The sequence below is a fragment of the Tamandua tetradactyla genome, chromosome 2 (assembly GCF_023851605.1).
Source record: "Tamandua tetradactyla isolate mTamTet1 chromosome 2, mTamTet1.pri, whole genome shotgun sequence".
NCBI lineage: Eukaryota > Metazoa > Chordata > Mammalia > Pilosa > Myrmecophagidae > Tamandua > Tamandua tetradactyla.
The window spans coordinates 114,384,756-114,408,780 of NC_135328.1; the positions used below are offsets into that span (position 1 = coordinate 114,384,756).

General features: G+C 40.7%; 1 protein-coding gene across 7 annotated transcripts in view; it reads right to left on the reverse strand.

The window, feature by feature from the left end:
* Positions 1 to 24,025, reverse strand: part of FRMD3 (FERM domain containing 3) — a 283,296-nt gene that overhangs the window by 127,535 nt on the left and 131,736 nt on the right. For 4 of the 7 annotated variants that reach the window (XM_077148531.1, XM_077148530.1, XM_077148529.1 and 1 more), the window contains exon 2: positions 11,905 to 12,009. In XM_077148531.1, coding sequence (XP_077004646.1) covers positions 11,905 to 12,009 — 105 coding nt within the window. Of the gene's footprint in view, positions 1 to 1,192; positions 1,294 to 5,068; positions 5,169 to 11,904; positions 12,010 to 12,461; positions 12,828 to 24,025 lie in introns of those variants that run through there. The other 3 variants (XM_077148533.1, XM_077148535.1, XM_077148532.1) reach the window with 3 other exon arrangements.

The following is a 24,025-nucleotide window of genomic DNA, read 5'->3' on the forward strand; positions in this document are numbered from 1 at the left end:
GATGTTTGAAACTGCAGCCCACTCCCTCCTATCAAATCTACATCTTCCCTTGCTTCCGGAATGGTTCTCTGGTCCTCCTTCTTTCCATTCTTCTCTGTCTGTTCCTTGTCAGTATCCTCTGCTAATTTCACCTTCTGGACCACGCTTTAAAATATGGGCACACCTTAGCTTTCCAATTCTTCTCTCATTCTGTCCTCTGTCCCTTAGCTCTGCAATCTTTTCCCAGGATTTTGTAAGGCCTCGGTGGCTCCAAAACCTCCATCTCTGGCCTAAACTCTTTATTTAGCTTCAGACTCACATTTTCAACTGAACACTAAACATCTCCACCTCAAAATCTCACAGGCATCCCACACTCGACATGTCCAAAACTTCCCACTTCTCCCTCAAAACCTGCTCTGCATCCTGTAAATTCATTTGGTAAGTGACTCTACTTGGACTTGGATCCCTTAGTCCAAATATCCTATTAGAGAGGCCATCAAGAAAGATCCTGAAACTGCAAGCAGAGGGAGAGCAGTCCTCAAGTTCCACATTCCAGCCAGTCCCATCAAGGCACGGGGAATATGAGTGAAGACGTCTTGGACACCTCAGCTCAGCCCCGCTGCCAGCTAAATACCACTGAGTGACCACAGTCAATGCCACATGGATGAGAAGAATTACCTAGCTAAGCCCTGCCCAAATTCCTGAGATATAATAAACAGCTGTTATTTTAAGCCACTAAGTTTTGGGAAGTTTTGTTACACAGCAATGGATAACTAGAACACTCACTCCCCATGATTACAATCCATGCATATAACACATAATTACAATTGAACTTTGAAAAGAAATCTGCTGGAGCGTCAATGAAGAAGAAATAAAAGTCTACTTCAAATTGGCATTTCTTAACCTCTACTGTTTTTATGTCTTTGAGTTATACAGTTCAGTTACACTAGTCTTCTTCTCAGCTTGACATAAAAGTTGTCTCCTAACTTCTTTTGGAAGTTCCAAACCTTCTGGACTTCAGCCAGATCTGATGTTCTGGCCTGCTGGAAGACTCCAGCAAGTGCATCTTTCTCTGATGATCACACTTAAACCATAGCTTCCTAATTAATTCCTGTCCCCATGTGAACTAAGCCCAGCTTCTCTACCAAGAGAGGAAGAGCTTTTTGTCTTGGATATGGGTAATTTCCCCAGCCCCACTTATTCTAATACCTACCTGCTGGCCCAAACAAGATAACTAGTTCAAGATAACTAATCCCTGGAATTATAATGTAATCCCCAGGAGGAGACATCAGGTATAGACAAAGTCAATTATGAGATCATCATTTTAGTTAAATTCCAAGTTCTTCCTTCTGCTGAAGGAACCTGACAATTTCCCCAAATCAGTCAGTGTTAATACCTCAGACCACAATTGAACCACTGCATAATATATCCAATTTTTAACCTGTTATTATAGTGCTGTCTTTCTGATTACCTGTGGATCCAAAGTCCCTTCCCACAAAGCCAAGCCACCTGTGCATGCCAGACACACATACACACAGCCCCAAGAAATCTTGATTTTTGAAACCTCCTGATACTTAAAGACAAAGGAGGAATCATTAAGCAGACAAATTTATGAGTAGTGAATTGAGACAGCGAGATAATCCTTCTCTTCCGTGCAGGTTCCCTAAATCTTAGGTACCACTCTCGTTCCTAGTTACAAGCATCTGTGAAGCAATTTTTCCCAGAAGCAGGAAGTAGCATTTCAATGCCAGGAGCAGCTGGTCAGACATAATGCTGCTGGGCTTCCTGGCACCACCCCGAGAGCCATCCCTAGAAGGAATCCTCAAATCACTGGGCCTGTTTTTATTCTATTCCATGTCCTCCCCAGAGATGACTCTAGAAAAAGTAAATTGCTCCAACTCAGAAAAGGTCTTTCCCTATTATTAATAAAACTTATTGATAGTGTCACTGCTTCTTTATGACTTATCAACTTCAAAGCCTCAGGGCTATAACTCTATTTTGGGAGGCATTAGGGTTCTATGTGCCCTCCAGCTCAGCTTCCTATCAGAAATTATATTAATCCCAATGTTTTCTGGTGGCACATGACACAATGTCTTATCCCCGGGGTACCTGGAGGCTGCCCGGGAGGTATGGATTTCCAAATTGCCCTCACTGTCTCTGGGTATATGAGTCAGAACAATCCTTAAATTAGAAAGATCAGTGGTATAAATGGTTTAAACAGATGCTTAGAGATAGGTAAGTTAAAAGCCAAAGGCACTGGGTCCAGCCTCCCTCCAGAATGTAAACCAAACATCTAGAACCAAGTCCTGGTATAATTTCCTCCTCTGGGCTGTGTGATGGGGGACTTTCTCAGCTCTAAGGCACTGGTGGTGACCTCCCACGCTGGGTTGGGGAAAGGGGAAGGGACTGGACAACAAGATGGAAAACCCAGGACAAGGGATGTGGGCGTCTCAAATCATAACCTTAGAAACAGTGAAATCTATCTAATTGTATCAAAAATTCATCTTTCTAAAGGGAAATTGCCCGAATACCTGGGAAGAAGTGGTAAAAAGAATATGCTGGATTTAGAGGAAAATCCTGGATTTAATCCATGTACTACTTTTCTGGACATAATTGCTTATAAGACTCTGAACTTACAATCTGGCTTTCTTTATTAGTAAAATAAAGAGAATATCACCCCCCTGTTCCTTGTTGGGGAGGCAACTGAGGTTATATGAGCTCCTCAGAAGATAGAAGTTGTGGGACTTCAAAGGCATTTTTATTGACCAATATTCAATTTGCCCCTCTCTACATAAAATTTAAAAATAATGGAAAATTTGGACCTTTGCCATTAAAATAGCAAAAAAGAGTCACCATTTATTGACTCAATCCTCATCACTTTCTGAGCATACTGGGGATGAAACATCTTGTCAAACATATGGTATTCCACATGTAATAGTGCTAAATATTTAATATTCTACAATGGTTTGCCGTAAATCAAGTTGTAGAGAGCTGTAGGCAAACCACCAGTCCCCAAAGCAGAGGTAAGTTCCACTTCAGTTTCTCTAGCTCAACTTTCTCTCTTGCTTTCTATCCAAGTAATCCATTGGCTTTATTTTCCATTGAGGGAAAGTACAAGAGCTGGTAAAAAGAAAAAAGATGCTGGTCAATTAAACTCTGCTTAAAACTCTCACACCAACCTATCTCTGCGCCTTCAAGCCCATTTTTCAAATTATCCATGACTCAATTTCTACCTTCTCACCCCAAAGATCACAACAGTGGTCAACCTGCCTTTAAAAGAAGTTCTTATAAACATTTCTAGGTTTTAGAGGTTGTATTTCCTCATGTCACCCCCTTCCCTAGATAGTACATGATAATTGTAATAATAATAATTAATAAAGACAATCCATATCATGTACTTAATATTGGCCATATACTACACATTTACATGCCTTCTCTACAGGTAAGTATTTTCATCTGTTTTATCAATCAGGACAGAGCCATAGGCTAAAGAACTTGAGCAAGATCATACAGGTTACTAACCAGCAGAGATTGGTTTTTAATTCACATCTTTCTGTGTCTAAAGTTGGTGCAGTTCTGTGCAGCAACAACTCTGCAGCCCATGTGGAAGTTAAACTCACATTTCATCCTCAAAACTAAAAGGCTATAAAATCTTTACAGTGCAGATAAATTAAAATAAAAATATTCAGGTAACCCTCTAAGCAATTTTGTAGATAAATCAGATGAGATGTTCTATTCTCTTGGTGACTTTCATATTTTCCTATAAATTTCTGTTCAACTTTGGAAATTCAAAAACTGAGCTAAACCAAGTCAAAAAAAAATAAAACAGGGAAACACACACATCTAAAGACTTCTCCTTTAATTAAAAAAAAAAATTATCCCTTTAGAAAAGTTGTAAAAATAATAGAGTCTATAGTATGTTGATATGTGTCTCCAATCTGAGAGAGCTCCTTATTCTTTCCTCATTTTTCATGATCTTAACACTTTTAAAGAGTACTGGTAAGTTATTTTGTACAAAATACTTTAGATTTGTCTGAAATTTTCTGAAGATATGACTGAGGTTTTGCATTTTTGGCAAGAAGCAATATGTCCTTCTGAGTGTATCATATCAGTGGGTACATAATGCTGGGACTGATGATGTTAACCTTGACCACACGATTAAAGAGGTTTTTCCACTGTAAAGTTATGTTTCCCTCTTGTTTGGGATTGAATCACGTGCTCCACAAAAGTCATGTTCAAGTGTTGATCTGTGTTTTGACGGATGTGAACCCATGTGGAAACAGGACCTTTGAGGATGTTATTATTAAAAGTGTGGACACATTTTTGAATACGACCTTTGAAGACGCTGTTTAGATGAGACCAAACTGGATTAGCATGGGCCTTAATCCATACAGCTAGAGTCATTATAAGCAGAAGAAATTCAGACACAGTTAGTAGAACCCAGAAGCAGGAAACCGTAGAATGAAGCAGATTGCCAGGTGATGGAGGAACCGCAAGGATGGCACAAGCCAGCACCAGATCAGTAGATTCTGGAAGAGAGCATGGCCTGTCGCGACCTTGATGCTGGGCTTGCAGCCTCCAAAACTGGGAGACAATGAATTCCCCTTGCTTAAGCTGACCAGCCTGTGGTATCTGTCACAGCAGTCCTCGCCAACTAAGACACCTCTGCAATTATAAACTATCCTTGGGAGGGGGGTTATACTTTGAGATCATGCAGATATCCTATTTCTCCTCAAACATTCGCCTACTAATTTTAGTATCCACCAGCGGATGCTAAATCCAATTGCCTGCAACAATCATTATTGTGGTGTTCTAAGGGTGATTTTCTATTTCCCTTATCCTTCTACATTTACTAATTGGAATTCTTCTGAAGGAAGAGCTGCTGCTTCTCCTCCGTGTATTTATTTATTAAATTGTATGTGTATATCAGTATGGACTCATGAATATTTATTTTATTCTGCAGGTTAGAAGCCAATACTATCATCATTTGTGCACTGATTTTCCAGCTCTGGCCACTGGTGGCTCTTTCAGGATGACACTTTACCTTTTTCAGTGTCCCTGCCCTTCTGATATCAGGGTATTTACTTACATTCTGTCATTATAAGATGCTCCAGGTTCATCCTCTGATCTCCCTATCCAAGTGCTAGGATCAACCATTTCTGCAGTTATCCTTTGTTCCTTTATTGGAGGAAGGTATTTAGAAACCAAGAACTGGGTAGCAGACATATTCATTGCTACTATGATATCACTGCTCCTAGGCAATGAGCAAACAGAACTTGGAAATATGTGTGTGTACACTAATTCATGCATGCACACACATATTTATATCTGTTTCTCAATCTACTTGTATGCATATTAAAATAACACAACTTTATACAGATACCCCTGGTTCCAATTCTAAAGACTTCTCTTAGTATTTTCTCTAATATATCCCCAATGTGAGGGTTAAGAGGAGTGGAAAAACACTCATGCATTTAAGCAATTTCCAATTATTGTCTTGGTCAGGTGTCAGCAAACTATGACCCAAAGACCAAATCTGATCCGTTGTCTATTTTTTTAGTAAATAAAGTTTTATGAGAAAACACTGCCCCTGTTAATCTGCATGTTGTCTATAGCTGCCTCCCACTAGAACAATAGAGTTCAGTAATTATTACATACTGCATGACCTGAAAAATATTTCATATCTGGTACTTTACAAAAGTTCGCAGACCCCTGAGGTAACAGCAACTTCTGGGCCAAGATGGCATCTTAACAATGTGCGCATTTTAGTTTGTCCTCCAGAACAACTACTAAATAACCAGACACAGTACAGAACAGCTCCTGGGGCCACGTCAGTGACTGAACACACAGTGTACCCCAATCTGGACCAGCTGGACCAGCTGTGAGCCCCCCTAGAACCGTGAGTTCCCCAAGCCATGGCAGCCAGCACCCCTCCCCCCCACACTGCTTCCCAGAGGGGAAAAGAAAGGGACTTTACCAGCAGCAGGGGCTGAGCCCAACCAAACGCCAATTGTGGAATTAATTAACAAATTCTGACACTAAAAATAGGCCCCCAGCTCAGGTGAACCTGGTCAAAGCAGAGGTCGCTCATTTTTGCCCCATAGCCAAGGGGGCAGGGCTGACGGAAAAAGGGGGAAAAAAAGAAGGAAACAGAGGTTTTTGTGGCTGTGTTTCTACAAAGACTTGACTGCCTTTGGATAGGTGGCAGGGCTCCTCAGGCTGCAACTGCCCCAGGCATAGGCAGAAACAAACTCATTTGAGGGCTTGTCTGGAGACTGTGCCTTCCCCAGGGGAGGGGGTGAAGCCCAACTCAGGTGAAATCCCTCTCTGAAGGAATTCAGACACCAGGGCTTGGTAATTTGAAGCCATTGAAACCAGCCTACAGCCTCTCCTCTGTCTCCACCATGCCTCCAGCTAAAGTTAAAGATACCGCATCACCTTATGCTGGTGGGACCTGCAGGCAGACAAGCACCAAATACTGGGCAGGATAAGAAAAACAGAGTCCAGAGACTTCACAGGAAAGTCTTTCAACCTGCTGGGTCTCACCGTTGGGGAAAACTGACGTGGGTGACACTTTCCTCCTGATAGGAGGCCAGTTTGGTCTGGGAAAATCCGGCTGGGGTCTATAATATCTAAGTAGACCCTCCTAAGTGTGGGGGGGGAAAGGCACCATATAAGCAGGGCAAGAAACAAGAAAACAAGAACTGAAAAATTCTCTGTTAAACAAAACTTAAGCTAGAGGTCCAGATAAAGCTGAACTGAATGTCAAAGAACAGATAGACAACAAAGTCATCCAGCAAGAAAACCCTAGGTAAAAGAAGTGAAAGCAATCTCCAGAATAAACTGATTAAGGTAATTAAATGCCTAGATGCCAGCAAAAAATAATAAATCACACTAGGAAAATTGAAGATATGGCCCAGTCAAAGGAACAAACCAAAAATCCAAATGAGATACAGGAGCTGAAACATTTAATTCAGAATATATGAACAGACATGGAAAACCTCATGAAAAACCAAATCAATGAATTGAGGGAGGATATAAAGAAGGTAAGGAATGAACAAAAAAAAGAAATCAAAAGTCAGAAAAAACAAATCACAGAACTTATGGGAATGAAAGGCACAGTAGAAGAGATAAAAAAAAACAATGGAAACCTACAATGGTAGATTTCGAGAGACAGAACATAGAATTTCTGAACTGGAGGATGGAACATCTGAAATCCGGCAAGAAAAAGAAAATATAGGGGGAAAAAATGGAAAAATATGAGCAGGGACTCAGGGAACTGAAAGACAATATGAAGCACACAAGTATACATGTTGTGGGTGTCCCAGAAGGAGAAGAGAAGGGAAAAGGAGGAGAAAAACTAATGGAGGAAATTATCACTGAAAATTTCCCAACTCTTACGAAAGACCTAAAATTACAGATCCAAGAAGTGCAGCGTACCCCAAAGAGAACAGATCCAAATAGATGTACTCCAAGACATTTACTAATCAGAATGTCAGAGGTTAAAGAGAAAGAGAGAATTTTGAAAGCAGCAAGAGAAAAGCAAAGGGAAGCCCAATAAGACTATGCATAGATCTCTCAGCAGAAACAATGGAGGTGAGAAGACAGTCAGGTGATATATTTAAATTATTAAAAGAGACAAACTGCCAACCAAAAATTCTATATCTAACAAAATTGTCCTTCAAAAATGAGGGGAAATTAAAATATTTTCAGACAAAAAATCACAGAATTTGTGACCAAGAGACCAGCTCTGAAAGAAATACTAAAGGGAGCACTAGAGACAGATACGAAAAGACAGAAGAGAGAAGAGTAGAGAAGAGTGTAGAAAGGAAGACTATGAGTAAAGGTAAAAAGAAGGAAAATTAGATATGACATATAAAATCCAGAAGGCAAAACAGTAGAAGAAAGTACTACCCGTGCAGTAATAACACTAATTGTTAATGGATTAAACTCCCCAATCAAAAGACATAGACTGGCAGGATGGATTAAAAAACAAGACCCAACTATATGCTGTCTCTACTCAAAGGACATGAGAGCAAGGACACAAACAGACATTTGCACACCAATGTTTATAGCAGCATTATTTACAATTACCAAGAGATGGAAACAGCCAAAATGTCTATCAATGTATGGGTGGCTAAACAAACTGTGGCATATACATATGATGGAATATTATGCAGCTGTAAGACAGAATAAAGTTATGAAGTTTGTAACAACATGGATGGACCTTAAGGACATTATGCTGAGTGAGATTAGCCAAAAACAAAAGGACAAATACTGTATGGGCTCACTGACATGAACTGACATTAGTGAATAAACTTGCAATATTTCGTTGGTAACAGAGACCATCAGGACATAGAAATAGGGTAAGATATTGGACAACTGGAGCTGAAGGGATACAGATTGTGCAACAGGACTGAATATAAAAACTCAGAAATAGACCGCACAACACTACCTAACTGTAATACAATTATGTTAAAACACTGAATGAAGCTGAATGTGAGAATGATAGAGGGAGGAGGGCTGGGAGCATAAATGAAATCACAAAGAAAGATAGACGATAAAGATTGAGATGGTATAATCTAGGAATGTCAAGAGTGTATAATGATAATGACTAAATGCACAAATTTTAAAATGTTTTTGCATGAGGAAGAACAAAGGAATGTCATTACTGCAGGGTGCTGAAAATAGATGGTAATTAATATTTTAAAATTTCAACTTATGTGTGAGACTAAATCAAAAAATGTTTATTTGGTACAAAATTTATATTTTGACTAGTGCATCTCCTAATATAACTTATGTAGATAGTTGGTTGAACAACATAAGTACATGGAACCTTGGGTAGGACATTAGATTTTACTGGTTTGTCCAGAGTGATGCCCCGATGAATCCCAGAGTGATTGGATCAGTGAGTGGGAAAATATTCGCAAAGTCCCCTTCAGGCAATGGTGAGAATGGGGGAGAATTCTACCTCCCCAGGATGAATTATTGATATTCTCCCAAGCAGTGCAGACAACCAAAGCTATAGGCTGAGCCCCCAGTCTTGGGGTTTGTTCACATGAAACTTAACCCCACAAAGGATAGGTCAAGCCTTCTTAAAATTAGGTCATTCCCAAGAGAATCTCTTTTGTTGCTCAGATGTGGCCTCTGTCTCCAGTCAATACAACAAGTAAACTCACCACTCTCCCCCTGTCTACGTGGGACATGACTCCCAGGGGTGTGAACCTTCCTGGCAACGTGGGAGAGAAATCTTAGAATGAGCTGAGACTCAGCACTGAGGGATTGAGAAAAACTCTAGAATGAGCTGAGACCCAGCATAAAGGGATTGAGAAAAACTTCTCGACCAAAAGGGGGAACAGTGAAATGAGACAAAATAAAGTCTCAATGGCTGAGAGATTCCAAACAGAGTCGAGAGATTATCCTGGAGGTTATTCTTACACATTAAATAGATATCACCTTGTTAGTCAAGATGTAATGGAGAGGCTGGAGGGAACTGCCTGAAAATATAGAGCTGTGTTCCAGTAACCATGTTTCTTGATGATGATTGTATAATGATATAGCTTTCACAAAGTGACTGTGTGATTGTGAAAACCTTGTGTCTGATGCTCCTTTTATCTACCTTGTCAACAGATGAGTAGAACATATGGAACAAAAATAAATAATAGGGGGAACAAATGTTTAAATAAATTCAGTTTGAAATGCTAGTGATCAGTGAAAGGGAGGGGTAAGGGGTATGGTATGTATAATTTTTTTTTCTGTTTTCGTTTTATTTTTCTGTTGTCTTTTTATTTCTTTTTCTGAATTGATGCAAATGTTCTAAGAAACTATCATGTGATGAATATACAATTATGTGATGGTATTGTGAATTACTGATTATATATGTAGAATGGAATGAGCATATATTACAGATGTTTGCGTTTCTTTTTTGTAATTTCTTTTTAATTAATAAAAAATTATTAAAAAAAAGTTTCCAGACCCCTGATCTAGGCTAAGTTTCAAGCTTTCACTGGGGAAACAGAACAATACTGTGGAAAGAATGTGGGCTCAAACCCTACTTCCAACAATTACTAACCATGAGGCCTCAGATGAGTCACTGACCCTTCTTCATCTCAGTTTCCTCTTTCCCTGCAGGGATTTTATGAAGATTAGAAATCAAGAGGAACTTGGTAGATGTTCAACTAAAGATAGCTAGTATTATTTTGACAGGTTGGTCTTCTGGAATTCAGAATGGAATTTTGCACAGAAATAATCTGTTCTCAGTAGTGGGCAGACAGGCCAGAGACTCTGTTTGGCCCATCGTGACTGTGACCCACAATCCTGAGCTCAAGTGCTCATTTCATCACTTATTAATGGTGGGATCTTGGGCAGCAACAACCTCCTTGAGTCATTTTCTCTCTCCAGACAGTATCTTCATAGGACCTAAGAAGTTCTGTCTATGAATGTCTTTATGTTGTGATCCCCAACACTTATCACAAGACCAAAGCTGGGAGGGCTGCATCAAAATTAGAATAGAGATGTCTTTACAATAACACGTTCTTGGGCTCCAGCCTCAGAGATTCTGATTCAGGAGGTCTGAAAGAGGGACCACACCAATTATTTTTTCAGCAAGCACCTAAGGTGATGTGGATGCAGGGTCAGAGCTGCAAACCACTGCTGATCAGCAGTAAAGAGCAATCACACAAAGCCCCTTCCTGTCGTTGCATCAGGTTAAATCCTCACCACTTTCCTGCTGCTTTCCTCTCGCTGAGAGAAAGGGCTTCTTCAAGAGCTACTAGAAACCAAAAGCTCCCTCCTCTAAGACACACTGTTTTACCCCTTCATAGGAGTTTGGTCCTATAGGATACCAAGAGCTAAGTGAGATTCTCTGTTGCAAAAGATAATCTCATTGGGAGGATACACAGGTGGTTCAGTGGTAGAATGCTTGCCTTCCACGTGGGAGACCTAGGTTCAATTCCTGGACCCTCCAAAAAAACAAAAATCTAGTCTATTCCTTAAATATCTTCCTCTTTTACAAAAATCCCCACTGTGACCATCTCCACATGGCAAGGGGTTGAGGAATTCTAAATTAAGAGTCAAACAGATTGTAGGGAGAAATGAGGGGGCAGAAAGAGGACCAGGGACACTAGTGAAGATGAGAGCAAATTAAAGAAGAAAAGAGCTGCCCTCCCATCTTTCGTCACTCCAACTGATCCTTTCATACAATGCTCTGCTTGACAGTGCAACTAGGTGAGAATCAAAGACCAAAGAAGTTCCTGGCATCCTAGCCCATAGTTGGTATCCATGGTTGGTACGCAGGGTTGCAGGAATAAGAATGGAGATTCCCAGGGGACTTTTGGATGTGAGGGACTTGCAGATATTGTGGTCAATCCAGCATGTGTGTGAACACACTCAGGCTGGTACACCAGCTCAAAGGGTAAGACTCTCCAGCTCACTCCCACGCACAGAGCAGATAGCAGAAAGGGTAGGTGAGTCCAGGAGTAGGATCACAACTGAATTTGCTGTCAAATTCAGTCAGCAGCTTCCAAAGTGACTTAACCCTTTATATACCAATAGCTTTTTATATGGGGTTGGGAAGAAGGGGGACACTTTTCTCCATGATGAGATTTTATGTAAGCACTGTTTGAGAAGCTCTGGAAAACGCTGGATTCAAAAGGTACAGAATCATTCCCTGTCTTCCAACCAGATGGGAGTGGCTTTCTGGAAAAGGCCTGATGGTAAATTGTCCCATCTCTTCCACACCCAGTCCAGTGGAGATGGAGCTAGCACCCCTCCGCTCACACATCCACTGGGCCAGTAAGGTTCATGTGAAGAAAGAGGGGATCAGTAATCAATGAAAATATGAGTACATGGTGGGGACTCTGAGAAGAACTCATAGAGCGCCCCCCAGACAGGGCTTCTATCCCAAAAATGGAAGTCAGATCTTACCCGCTGCTTCTCTGAGTCCACGTAGCGAATGCCAAAGTAGTCCTTCTCCAGCAAGCTGTAGTAGTTGCATATGTGGTCAATGAGAAACTGCCCTTTGGTGTCCCTCTGCAAAGGAAGTACATTTAAGTCTCAGCCAGAGTTCACGTTATGCATTCATGTCTAAAACGTGCCTCATTCATCCCAATGGGTAAATGCTTAGAAAAACGGATTTGCTCGCTGCAGTCCTCGGAGCAGGGGCTTTGAAACTCTTTTAACCACAATCTACAGAGAGAAGTACATTTTACATTGTGATCCATCACACACACACTCACACACACACACACACACACACTTGAAGTCAAAGGAACAACAGAAAAGGAACCAAAGAAACATAAAACAATAATTTGCATAGCTGCAATGCACTCTAATATGTTTCATTTTCTTCTGTTACATGCCATTTGGTTTCTCAAAATGCTATTCATAACTCAACACCAATTTCACACTTATTAACTAATCAAGACCGACAGTTTGCAAAACAGTGCCCTAATATTTGTAGCAAACCCTCATATAATACATACAATCTGCCAGGTTGCTTGTTCTGATCATTTTGTAGGAAATAATACATTCAGTCCTCACAATGATCCTATGAGGAAGATACCAGTTTTACATGTGAGGAAACTGAGGTTACATGACTTTGCCAAAACCACACGACTTATGAGGATTAAGACAGGATTTGAGCAAGGACATCTAGTTCTAGAATCTAAGCTCCTAATACTACACTTTGTTGTCCATGACTACTCTAATAGAAGGCAAAGTCTGATTGGTGTGGCAAGGCAATGAATTCTATCTGAACATCCTGGTTCCCCATCAGGAACAGTAGAAAATCTTCCTCAGATCTCAGAGCCACCATATTACATCAATAAGTCAATGCAGAAAAGCATTGTGGGAGAATCCATGCAGAAAGGCATTGTGGGAGAATCCATGCAGAAAGGCATTGTGTGAAAATCCAGGCAGAAAAACACTGTGGGAGACTGGGGAGAGCCCAGAACTGGGATTTAAAGGCAGGTCTATGTGGTTTTGGACAAGCTCCCTATTTTCACTTTGGCAAAATGAGATGGTTACTCTATTTTCCAGGTGGCCAGATTACTTCTGCTTCTAAAACTCTAAGTGACAGACAGGTATACCAAATCTGATTAAGAGAAATACCATTACAACAAAACTCTCTTAATAGCAAAGACACTCCCAAGCCACATCAGGATATCTGATAAGATTAATAACTGCTTCAATCAAAGTTGCTGACAGGCCCAGGGAATGTTTTAGGGATGAAATGTGACCTATAAAATAAATGAAGAAATTGGAGACTTTACATGATGTACTCTTCCCATCCATTAAAAGTCATTTTGGAAGACACAGGCTGATTATCTTTTCATTAAAAACTACTACTGTCAGCTCAGGAAGTTGAAAGAAAAAAGCCGCTTGCTGCCCTGAGATGCACTGCATTGAACGAGGACTGTGTTTGTAAGCACATGTTGTGACATGAAGCCTCAATTTCCCAGAAATCACTTCCAAGTTTAATTTTGAATGAATTTGAGCCTTTACTTCCTTTCTAAAAGAAACCATCAGATCGAGCTCAAAAGGGACAAACCATCAAAATGAAATTTGTTTTGAAATTCTTGTAATTGTTTTTAAGCAGGTGGCTCAAATGACAAGCCATTCCTTATGACAACAGAATCCAAAACCCAGAATGTAATCAGTGGATTTAGTTCCTTTTGCAGATTTTCTGTATAATCCACTCATCTTCAAAAGGCTGCTGCATGATCAAAACACTGAATTCAACACATGAAATCATCATATTATGGGTGGATTACAAAGTTCTCCCTATTAGGATTTACTATGATGAACTACCACTACCAATATACGAGGTATATGAATTATGTGTCAAGGCAAAACATTATAATGATATAGGATTGAGCAGATATTGATAGCATAGGACAGCTACTGTTGTCATTTTGACTCAAAGATTTTCTCAAAAACACAACAAAGATTTTTAAATGATTAAACACAGCAATCAACATATACCCTCTGGCAACATCTCCTTAGTCTAAGGAGCCTATCTAAGACACTTAGAAGAAAATGACATTGCAGAGAATGCAGTTATTGGAGTGGGCAAAACATGGCTGAAATGGAGATCACTGCCTTCTTTAAAAGCAAGCCAGTTAATTCTATGATGACAGGTCACAAGATTTTTGTTACTCAAACTATAGTCCTCAAGCCAGCAATGCAACCTCAGCAGCCCCTGAGAGGGCATTTGTTAGAAACACAGAATCTCAGACATGGCCCCAGACCTACTGAATCAAATCTGCATTTTAGCAAGAGTCCTCCCCAGGTGATTCACAGGCACATTAAAGTTTGTGAGGTACTAATCTAGAATTTTCCCAACATTGGAAAAGTACAAAACTTTTCATCTGATTCCAGAAGTCACTAGAGAGAGAAAAAAAGGCCATTTTTCCTTGAAAGTTGTCTAGTCCTCAATTTAGATAAAAAACCAAAAGTCCTTTTCAACCTCAAGTACACAAGCTGCCAGTACCTTTGCCAGAAGCTGTTACTCTAGCCGTTCTCTTCATCCTGAGATACTCCATGTCTCATGGCAAGGAAGACAGGTTACAGCTCCCATATTCTGCTCTGTTCCACCTCTGACTGGAAATCTGGGTGATAATCTTCTGCCATCTTGATTTCCTACCATTGTCTTTTATATATCATAGGCCCAGTCAGTTCTTACACTAAAATTAAAAACCACGCAAGTCCAATACCAAGTATTGGAAAAGTTCATCCAGAGATCATGTGCATGTAGGGCAGAAGTCCAGTTGCCTACCCCATACACCTCACTTCAGGGGAGGGCATATGAATATGAGCAGTGGTTCTGTTCCCCGCCCCCTACCTTTACTCCTGGAAATCTGGTGAGCTTACCAGAACCTTCCACCCCCTTCCTTCTGAGATTTCTGAGGGTAGAAGCCACTCCCTGCTGCAGCCTGTCCCATGCCTGGCACACTAGTTGTTCAAGAGTGAATAAATGAGCATGCCAGTTTGAAAGTACTATGTACCACATAATACTTAACAAAATATGTTTTAAGTATATAACATAAAAATGTTTTAATCCCAATACAATCTTGTGGAGGCAGCCTTTTCTTTTAATCCTCATTCAATATTGTAGGTTGGATATTTTTGATTAGATTATATCCACAGAGATGTGACACATCCAATTGTGGGTGTGATCTTTTGACTAGATGGAGATGTGACTCCACCCATTCTGGATGGGTCTTGATTACTTTACTGAAGTCCTTTAAAAGAAACATATTGGAGAGATCTCAGAGCATACAGAGCCTACAAAAATGACAGACGCCTCAGAGCTAACAGAGAGAGAAGATGTAGCTGCTTGGAGAACAGTTGCTTCTGTTGAAGAACAGACATGGATTTCTGGAGATGCTTGGAGCCCACCAGACGTCACCATGAGATGTTAAGTAAAGTGAAACCTGGAGAGAGCCAGAGGAACCCAAGAAATAAAAGCCAGCCCCAGAGAAGCAAAGTGAGGAACTCCCACAGGAACAGAGGCTGAAAGCAACGGAGCCCAGGAGTAAGGGATGAGCAGATGCCAGCCACATGACCATCCAGTTGACAGAGGTTTTCCTGACCTATCAGCCTTCCTTAAATTAAGGCATCTTTACCTGGATGCCTTAGTTTGGACATTTTTATAGGCTTAGAACTGTAGGCTTGTAACTTATTAAATTCCCCTTTTTAGAAGCCATCCCAGTTCTGGTATATGGCATTCCAGCAGTTAACAACCAAAACAATGAGCAATTGCTTTTCTCTCATAGAAAACATGGGGTCTGGGAACAAAAGGAAGAGTTTCCCACAACCCTTCTAGACTGAACAAAACTAACAGTGAGCCTTGGGCAAGACAGCAAAATACATGGATTGGAGATTTCTCAAATGCCATGGATTTAGTCAATCCATGTGGAGAAGTAGTTATTAAATATTTCAAATATAAATTTTATGTTGAAATTTTGTTGATTCTCCCACATAATAGTTGTACTTTCAATACCAATTGAGTGTGTGTGTGTGAGGTGGTAGAATCAAACAGCTAATAAACTCAAGCTGTTAAGTAAACTCTGTTTTATTAATCGCAACAGTGTTCTCTACATGTGAAAAAGTGGGGCCTGTGTGGGGTCAACCGACGTTTAGGGTTGTGCCTCAAGAAAATGCCTTAAGTATAGACTTTTGACGTTGTCTCTAAATGAGGAAAACACTGAAACTAGTGTCCCAATAGTGCTCCTCACCACCTGTGGTGCACGGTGAACTCGTATCTTTTATAATTAGTGTTGAAAAATATCATGAACAGAATTGCAATTTTTTTAGTAAGTTCAAAACCATTGATGTATTGAGCATAAACATCTAAACCAGTGCCAGTCAAGGTGAGGCCTGCGGACTGTGCCAGAAGGTGAACTGCTCGTTCCTGGTTCCCAACTAGCCTAAGTGCAAAATTAAGAGAAATTTGTTTGTATTATGTTGTTGTTGTTGTTTTACAAATATTGGTCTAAAATAAATTGGGGGAACAAATTCCAGAACCGGTCTTTCACCAGAGAGTTTGAGACTCTCTGATCTAAACCATGCCACCATGCTTGGGGTTTCTTTTTTTGGGATTTCTTCACTACAGGAGCTTCAAAGCATAAATAACGCTGAGTCCCTCTCCTCTTCTTTCCCTGTTCTTCAGAGTATTTTGTGGGGGTGTGGCTCCCTGAGCTTCCTGAAGTCATCCCTGTTCTAGTTTGCTAGCTGGCAGAATGCAATATACCAGAGATGGGATGGCTTTTTACAAAGAGGAATTTAATAAATTGCTAGTTTATAGTTCTAAGGCCAAGAAAATGTCCCAATCAAAACAAGTCTATAGAAATGTCCAATCACAGGCATCCAGGGAAAGATACCTTGATTCAAGAAGGCCGATGAAGTTCAGGGTCTCTCTCTCAAGTGAGAAGGCATATGGTGAACAAAGTCAGGGTTTCTCTCTTAGCTGGAAGAGTACATGGCGAGCACAGCATCATCTGCTAGCTTTCTCTCCTGGCTTCTGGTTTCTTGAAGCTCCCTGGGAGGCATTTTCCTTCTTAATCTCCAAAGGTCCCTGGCTCGTGAACTCTCTGCTTTGTGGTACTGCAGTATTCTCTGCTCTCTCTGAATCTCCCATTCTCCAAAATATTTCCTCTTTTATAAGACTCCAATAAACCAATCAAGACCCACCAAATGGGTGGAGACATGTCATCACCTAATCCAGTTTAACAGCCACTCTTGACTAAATCACATCATTCAGGGAGATGATCTGATTACAGTTTCAAACATATAGTATTAAATAGGGATTATTCTACCTTTATGAAATGGGATTTTGATTAAAACATAGCTTTTCTAGGGGGCATACATCCTTTCAAATCAGCACAATCCCACATTCTCGGTGTCCTCTCCCATATGACCAGGACACCTAGAATCATTCTGAATGTTTCAATAGATGAATTCTCTCAGAGGGTTAAAGACTCACTAACATAGTCAACCAAGTGTCATTGCAAAAGGCTTTGTATAAACTACCTACATTTCTCATTAGGGAAGGTGGTGGAGAGTGAAAGGACTTAGCTCTCTAGCACCATGACAGCCAGCAGGGGGGCCCTTCATCCCATCCCAGGGCTGAAGGGGCCAGCAGGCCAGCAGGCATCTATTCAGAGAGAGAAACGCATACCTGTGGAGTGGGGAGCCTCTGCTCTCCATGGAACTGCTGCCGGTTAAATCAATTAACTTTTCTAAAAAATTCTGATCAAGGGGCAATACTTTGGGATTCATCGTGACAAAACGAAAGGAACATTACTTTATTGCCTCATTTATGAACTAATTATACTTTTTTTAGCAACTACCATGGGTATCAAGACAGGGTGGAAAATCTCATTTGACACATAGTAGCTGCTCAGCGAAAGGAAGTTGTATTATTGCTACAAGGAATACATGATTTTTTTTTTTCTTCTGATGCCTGTGGTCTCTTCTGCTCTCTGCAGGCTGCTGAGTGGACTGAGTTCAGGAGCAGATCCCACCATACATAAATGACTGGATAGCTTGTCTTTCCCTCAAAGATGGGCTTTGATTTACTTCTTTATAGCCCAAAGAACCTACTCTTTTTAAATCACAAACTAGCTCACTTTTCTGAAAATTTCCCCTCTTCCCTCTGACCCCAAAATATATATTAGAAAACAGAACGGACCACTAAGTTCTAGTCTTGTCTCCACCACTTACCAGCTGGATGACCTTAAGCAAGTCATGAAATCCCTCAAAGATTTAGTTTCTTCTTCTAAAAGGGGACTAATGATAATAACTTACATATCTACCCAGCATGGGGTTATTCTGAGGCTCAGTCTTAACACATATTATGTACCAGGCATAGAGATAAGGATTAGAGATAAAAGTGAGCAGGAGAAACACAATTTATAATCTCGCAGATCATAAAGCCCTGTGCTGTGTAAAATGTGAAAGCTTTTTGCAAACTGTAAAGTGTTGTACCAGTGTAAGGCATCATTAATAATAACATTAAGAATAAGACTTTATCAACAATTTCATAGATCCTTTTGGATACAAGGAAATTGAAAAGAATAGTACTCATCTCCCAGAATCGGCCTCTGTGGGGAAAAAAGTGAGCAGAGAGAAAGAACTCCATTATTTCATTGGAATCCTCTGGCTGCCAATCACTGACAATGTATTTACTTCAACTCCCTCGTTCAGTGTCAAAGTGAAAACAGCAATAACTTTGTGTTCAAAGGAAAAGAGCAAGAAAAATCAATTGCCTAAGTCAGCAATTGCTTGTCTTCAATGATAAGAGATGTCACTACCTTTTAGATGCCAGTTAAGTAAGGAAAATAGCACCGACCCAAAAATAGCTAATGTACTGCAGTAAACCAAGATGTAGAATTTGAATAGCTACCTCCATAAATGAAGGCACAAACATAATAATGATAATTACCATTTAATGAACACTTACTGTAGGCCAAGAACTGCCTTACATGCTTTGCATTTAATCTCCCAAAAACTCACTGAGGTAGTTAACATTCTCCTCATTTGACAGAATAGGAAAATGAACTCAGAAATGGAAGGCTTGTTTATAGGTCTGTTAGGTCCAGATCCAAGGTGTTATAGGAACTGAACTTGCCGATGAGCACCCATTCTCTTTGTGGCGATAGAGGAGAGCAAGGAAAGAGGAAGCAATACCAAGTTCTAAAGTTACTAAAATGTGGACACTTGCAAGAAGGAGCCATGAATTACTTAACCACACCATCATGACTGGGAAGAGTGATTTTTAAAAATATCAAAACACATTGTAGTAGATGCCACTGGCTGACTGCACAGTATCCATACATCCCTTTGTCTTTCCTCACAGAACCCAGATTTTGATCAGGTGTACACATGTGTACCCACACACATAAGCACAGCAGAGTCCATGAACCTCAGAAAACTCTGACCCACCCGTTTTTTCAGGTCCCAAGCGTGGTTGGTAGAAAGGTAATCCCACCGCTCTGATCTGATGGGTTCAGGAAAGGACACATGACCCAGTCTAGCCAGTAAGATCTGTAGAGCGATTTTCTAGTGTTCTGGAATGGTTTTTGTTCACTCTCCTGAAAGAGCTCCAGAAAAATACCCTCTCTTCCCTCTGGAAGCTGTCATACAGAAGCAAGAGGCCTGGAACTGCTGCAGCCATCTTCAACCCAGCCTGAGGACGAAGCCAATCAAGGACAGAGCCAAAATATTCACAGAGAAATGGAGTCTGGACCTCCAGTATGCCAATCCTGAAGCCCAGCCCAAGCATGTATATTCAGGTATGCCGACAAATTCCTTTGCTTCAGCAAGTACACATTGGTTTTCTGTTCCTTGCAGCCCAAATTTTTCATTCTGAGGAGTCAATACCACAAGGCCCTGGAGATAATGCAGGCATGAAACACCATCATAGAGGTTGCAACTGGTAAGCCAAAGAGCTGAGTCCACAATTGATGTACAAGCATAGTGTATTCAGCCAGCACAGTGTTTTTGTATTTTAAATGGGAGACTGCACATACTCTCCAGATGCTGGTTTCTCTGGAAAAGTTGGAGGATCTGGAAGCTGTGGGCTGACACTCCAATGAAAGTTCTCTACAGTTCAGTACTGACAGCCCGTTTCCATGGCCATGGGTTCTACAGCCCACATTTCCACCATCCTGTTGTCACACCTGGCCCACTTTTTCCACTTCCCATATTTCCCTGACACTAGCTTTCCTCAATTCCTACTTTGAAGCAATCTAGAGGCCTCCAAAAGAGTTTCTTGAAAGAGAAAAGCACATTTTCCTTGGATGTGCTCTCGAGCATCTTTCTAGCCAAGAAAAGGCCCCAGTGGATACAGTCTTGAGCTGCCCTCTAAAACTGTCCAGCCACTGAAGTCTTAGGATATGCTGGTGGCAGAAAGGTCCATGCAGAACAGAGATATGGGGGAGGCCCAGCAGGGTGAGGAGAGCAGGCAATGCCCAGAGGAGTCCGAAGCACTGTTCAGTCTGCGACTGGCTCTGAGCCCCCAGGAACCCCTTGGGACAAACAGAAGTGGGAGCTGCTAAGACTTTATTTTCTGGTTTAGAAAAGGTGTGAGGTATTCCACCCAGGGCTCTCCTGGCTCAGCACCCTCTGTTTGCAGGAGCCTCTTCGGAAGAGAAGGTGCAGCCTTCCCTGGCACAGATGCATATCTGAGAAAGAGAAGAATTGTCAGTCTCCATGGATTTTCTTGCCTGGGGAAGAAGAATCCATTTCCCATCTGGATGCACAGAAACTCCAAGAGCAATTCCAGCTAACTTCAAGGCCCTGAATAGAAAATGAATGCCCAGTCTGCTGCTAGGTGAATGTCTTCCAGGAACAGATACATTGCGTTTCTTTTGTGAATTGAGGGCCTGAATCCATTCACCTTTGTAGACAGATGAACAAAGAACAGCAATGAGAAATCGGTGGACTAAACAGTTCTTCTATTGGGAAGAACAAGCATCTGTTAATTTAGGAAAGATTGTGGCTAAACAATCTCAAAATATTTTCTCTGTTTATATCTCTGCTAAAAATCTTAAGCATACGTGTGTAAATTCACACCTTTTGGCCCTGGTAGGTACCCCAATTTAACCAAAACAGAGCATCTCTGTTTAGATGGAAATTAGCCTTTATACTGGGATTTTAAATAGCATGTGATATATTGCTTTGTTAATTGTGCCTTCCCACTGCAGACAGTAATTGGTAATTGATACTTGGTTGTGACATATATTCAGAAAACTGCATCATGCCAATCCATGAAGGAAAGAAATAATATTAAAACTGTTTAAGGTGGGAAAATGAAAAATGTAAAAAATGTAAAGAAGGAAGACTAGAGGGACCTCTCATGGTTCAATCTGTGGTTCTCAAACAGAAATTAAAAGTTGCTTTGACTTGGGTTATTCAAAAAGTCTCAGCTACATTGAGGGTAAAACCTCATATCGTCAGGAGACATAATATTTCAGATAAGAGAAATTTCTAGATAATTGGCCGTTTTACCTTTAAGCTCAAAGTAATGATGGATTTGCTGTTTCTGAGATTTGGGGAAACTGAAGTACCCAATTCTGAAAACACATCTGTTGCATAGTAATAATCAGGAGATTATGACTACAATCATTGAAAATATAAACTAGATTCATTAAACACATATTTGCACATAAAAAATATTTATAAGTTGGGGGAGGGAAGGGCAGGGTGATGACTCGAGCGGTGACCTAAAAGAAAATAACAACAAAAAGAACTGCCAAATACCCAAATCAATAGGCCATGCCCTCAATCATGAGGCTTACTCTTGTGAAGCTTATGTACGTAGTGGAGAAGCTTAGACTACCTATAGACATGTCTAAGAGTTACTTCTGGAGCACCTCTGTTGTTGCTCAGACGTGGCCTTTCTCTCTCTAAGCCCAACTCTGCAAGTGAAATTATTGCCCTTTTCCCTACATGAGACACGACACCCAGGGGTGAAAGTCTCCCTGGTGATGTAAGAGATGACTCCCAGGAATGAATCTAGACCTGGCACTGTGGGATCAACAATTACATCCTGACCAAAAGGGGGAAAAGAAGTGTAATTAAGAAAGTATCAGTGGCAGAGAGAGTTCAAATAGAGTCGAGAGGCTACTCTGGAAGTTGCTCTTATGCAAGCTTCAGGTAGACCTTGCTACCTATCATAACCTGCCAACCCCCAACCAGGACCGTTCCAGCCAATCCTAAAGAACATCTAGGACAATATATAAGATTCCACAAGGGCTCCAGGCACTAGAGTAACTTTCCAGAAACCTACAACCTCCAGATAGGTCCCTGGTCCAGATAAGTCATGAAACCTAGCCCAGCCTCTCCAGAACATCAGGATAGTTCCATCTCCCTACCCCGTATTAGGAACAGACCCTTCCCATATGAAAAATTTAGAATTACCATAGTCCAAACACCCATAAAGAGAGGGATGGAAAGATCAAAGGTGATGGTGGAGTTATACATAAAAGATAGGGTTCAACAAATGAATATGAATGCTGAATCATTAAATTGATATCTCTTTGAGTCTCCAGTATTTTAGAGCAGCTAGACGTAAAATCCTAAAATTGTAAAATCGCAACCCATGTCAAAGTCTGAAATATATTCTACAACTAATTGTGGTACTGTGCTTGGAAAAAATAGTTTTTTTATGTATATGTTATTGTTCACAAAAAGGAAAAAAAGTCAATTGTGATGATAAAAAAAAGTATCTAAGCCCTCTAGCCTCCTATATCCTGGGGCAGCTAGAAGGAAAAACCTGAGAGGATGGTATGGTAGCCCATGACAAACTCTGAGATCTGTCCTGTAACCACTTGTTGAAGAGTGCTTTGAAAACCATTGCTTTTTTCTTTCTTTGCTTTGTATACTATACAATTAAAAAAAAAAGTAAAAAAAAAAAAGAACTGCCAAAGCCTGCCATTCAGAAGATAAAAAAACAATATTTGCCTGAAAGTTACAAAACTAAAGCAAGACGCAAGTGGCCGCCTAGCCCCGTCAGGCCCCTGGTAGACAGGAAAACCCAACTGCAGATCGAAAGTGCATTCGGCCCCTAGTAGTCTGAGAAGACAGAAACATACTGCTATCATCACAGAGAAAGTTGGCAGCATCAACGCTGGGAAACATAAAGGACCCAAAGGAGGAAAGGCAAAGAAACAGTAAAATCCATGAAGGGTTAAAACAGCCACGAGTTGGTCGCTCTATTACCTGAGTCATAAATGGTGTCATCTGAGAGTGTTGACACAGGGGAACAGGCAGGCAGGGTGGCTTGGTGTCTGTATTGTTTGCCCTTTTCTTTTTCTTTTTCCACTTCCTGATACATCCCCCATGTTCCCTGACTTTCATTCTAAAACGAAGCCTTGTGTGTAACTTGGCCCAAGTCTGGGCTCATTTCCCTTCCAGTTGGCACACAAATCATTCCAATGCCTTGGGGAATTATATTTGATTTCTTCTTAGCAATTTCTACCATGGCTCAGAAAGTTCTTCCTTCCCTGACTTTTTCTTCTTGTTGCTGATTCCAGATTCAGTTTCCTTGCCAGGTCCAATTCCTGAGGGCACCAGCCTCTCAAGAATTTAAAAATTTTCCAACTCTAATCCTTTTTACAATTTCAGCAATGTGCTTTTTATCTCATGCTGTGAGAGCCAAGACTCAGAGAGGCCTATTAACCTGCCCAAGGTCAACAGAGCTGGAAAGTGGCAGAGTCAATATTTAAACCCAGGTCTGCTTGGCTTGGTAATTATATCCAAATTTTAAAATGGTTAAAACAGAAATAAACCAGCAGAGCACCTCAGATGACGTGAATATAGAAGTTGCTACTTTTTCTCAACAGGAAAAATTTGAGAAATAAATTGTGATTCTCAAAAGCGAACATTAACATATGTTTCTTTATTACTTCAAGTTCGAAGGGAAGAAATATATTTTTAAATGAGCTCCCCACTCTAGTAGCTGAGACAAGATTTTAGGTAAAGTGCTTTCAGAGGCAAGCGTCATTATTAATCATTGCTTCCTGAATTCCAACATACCTTC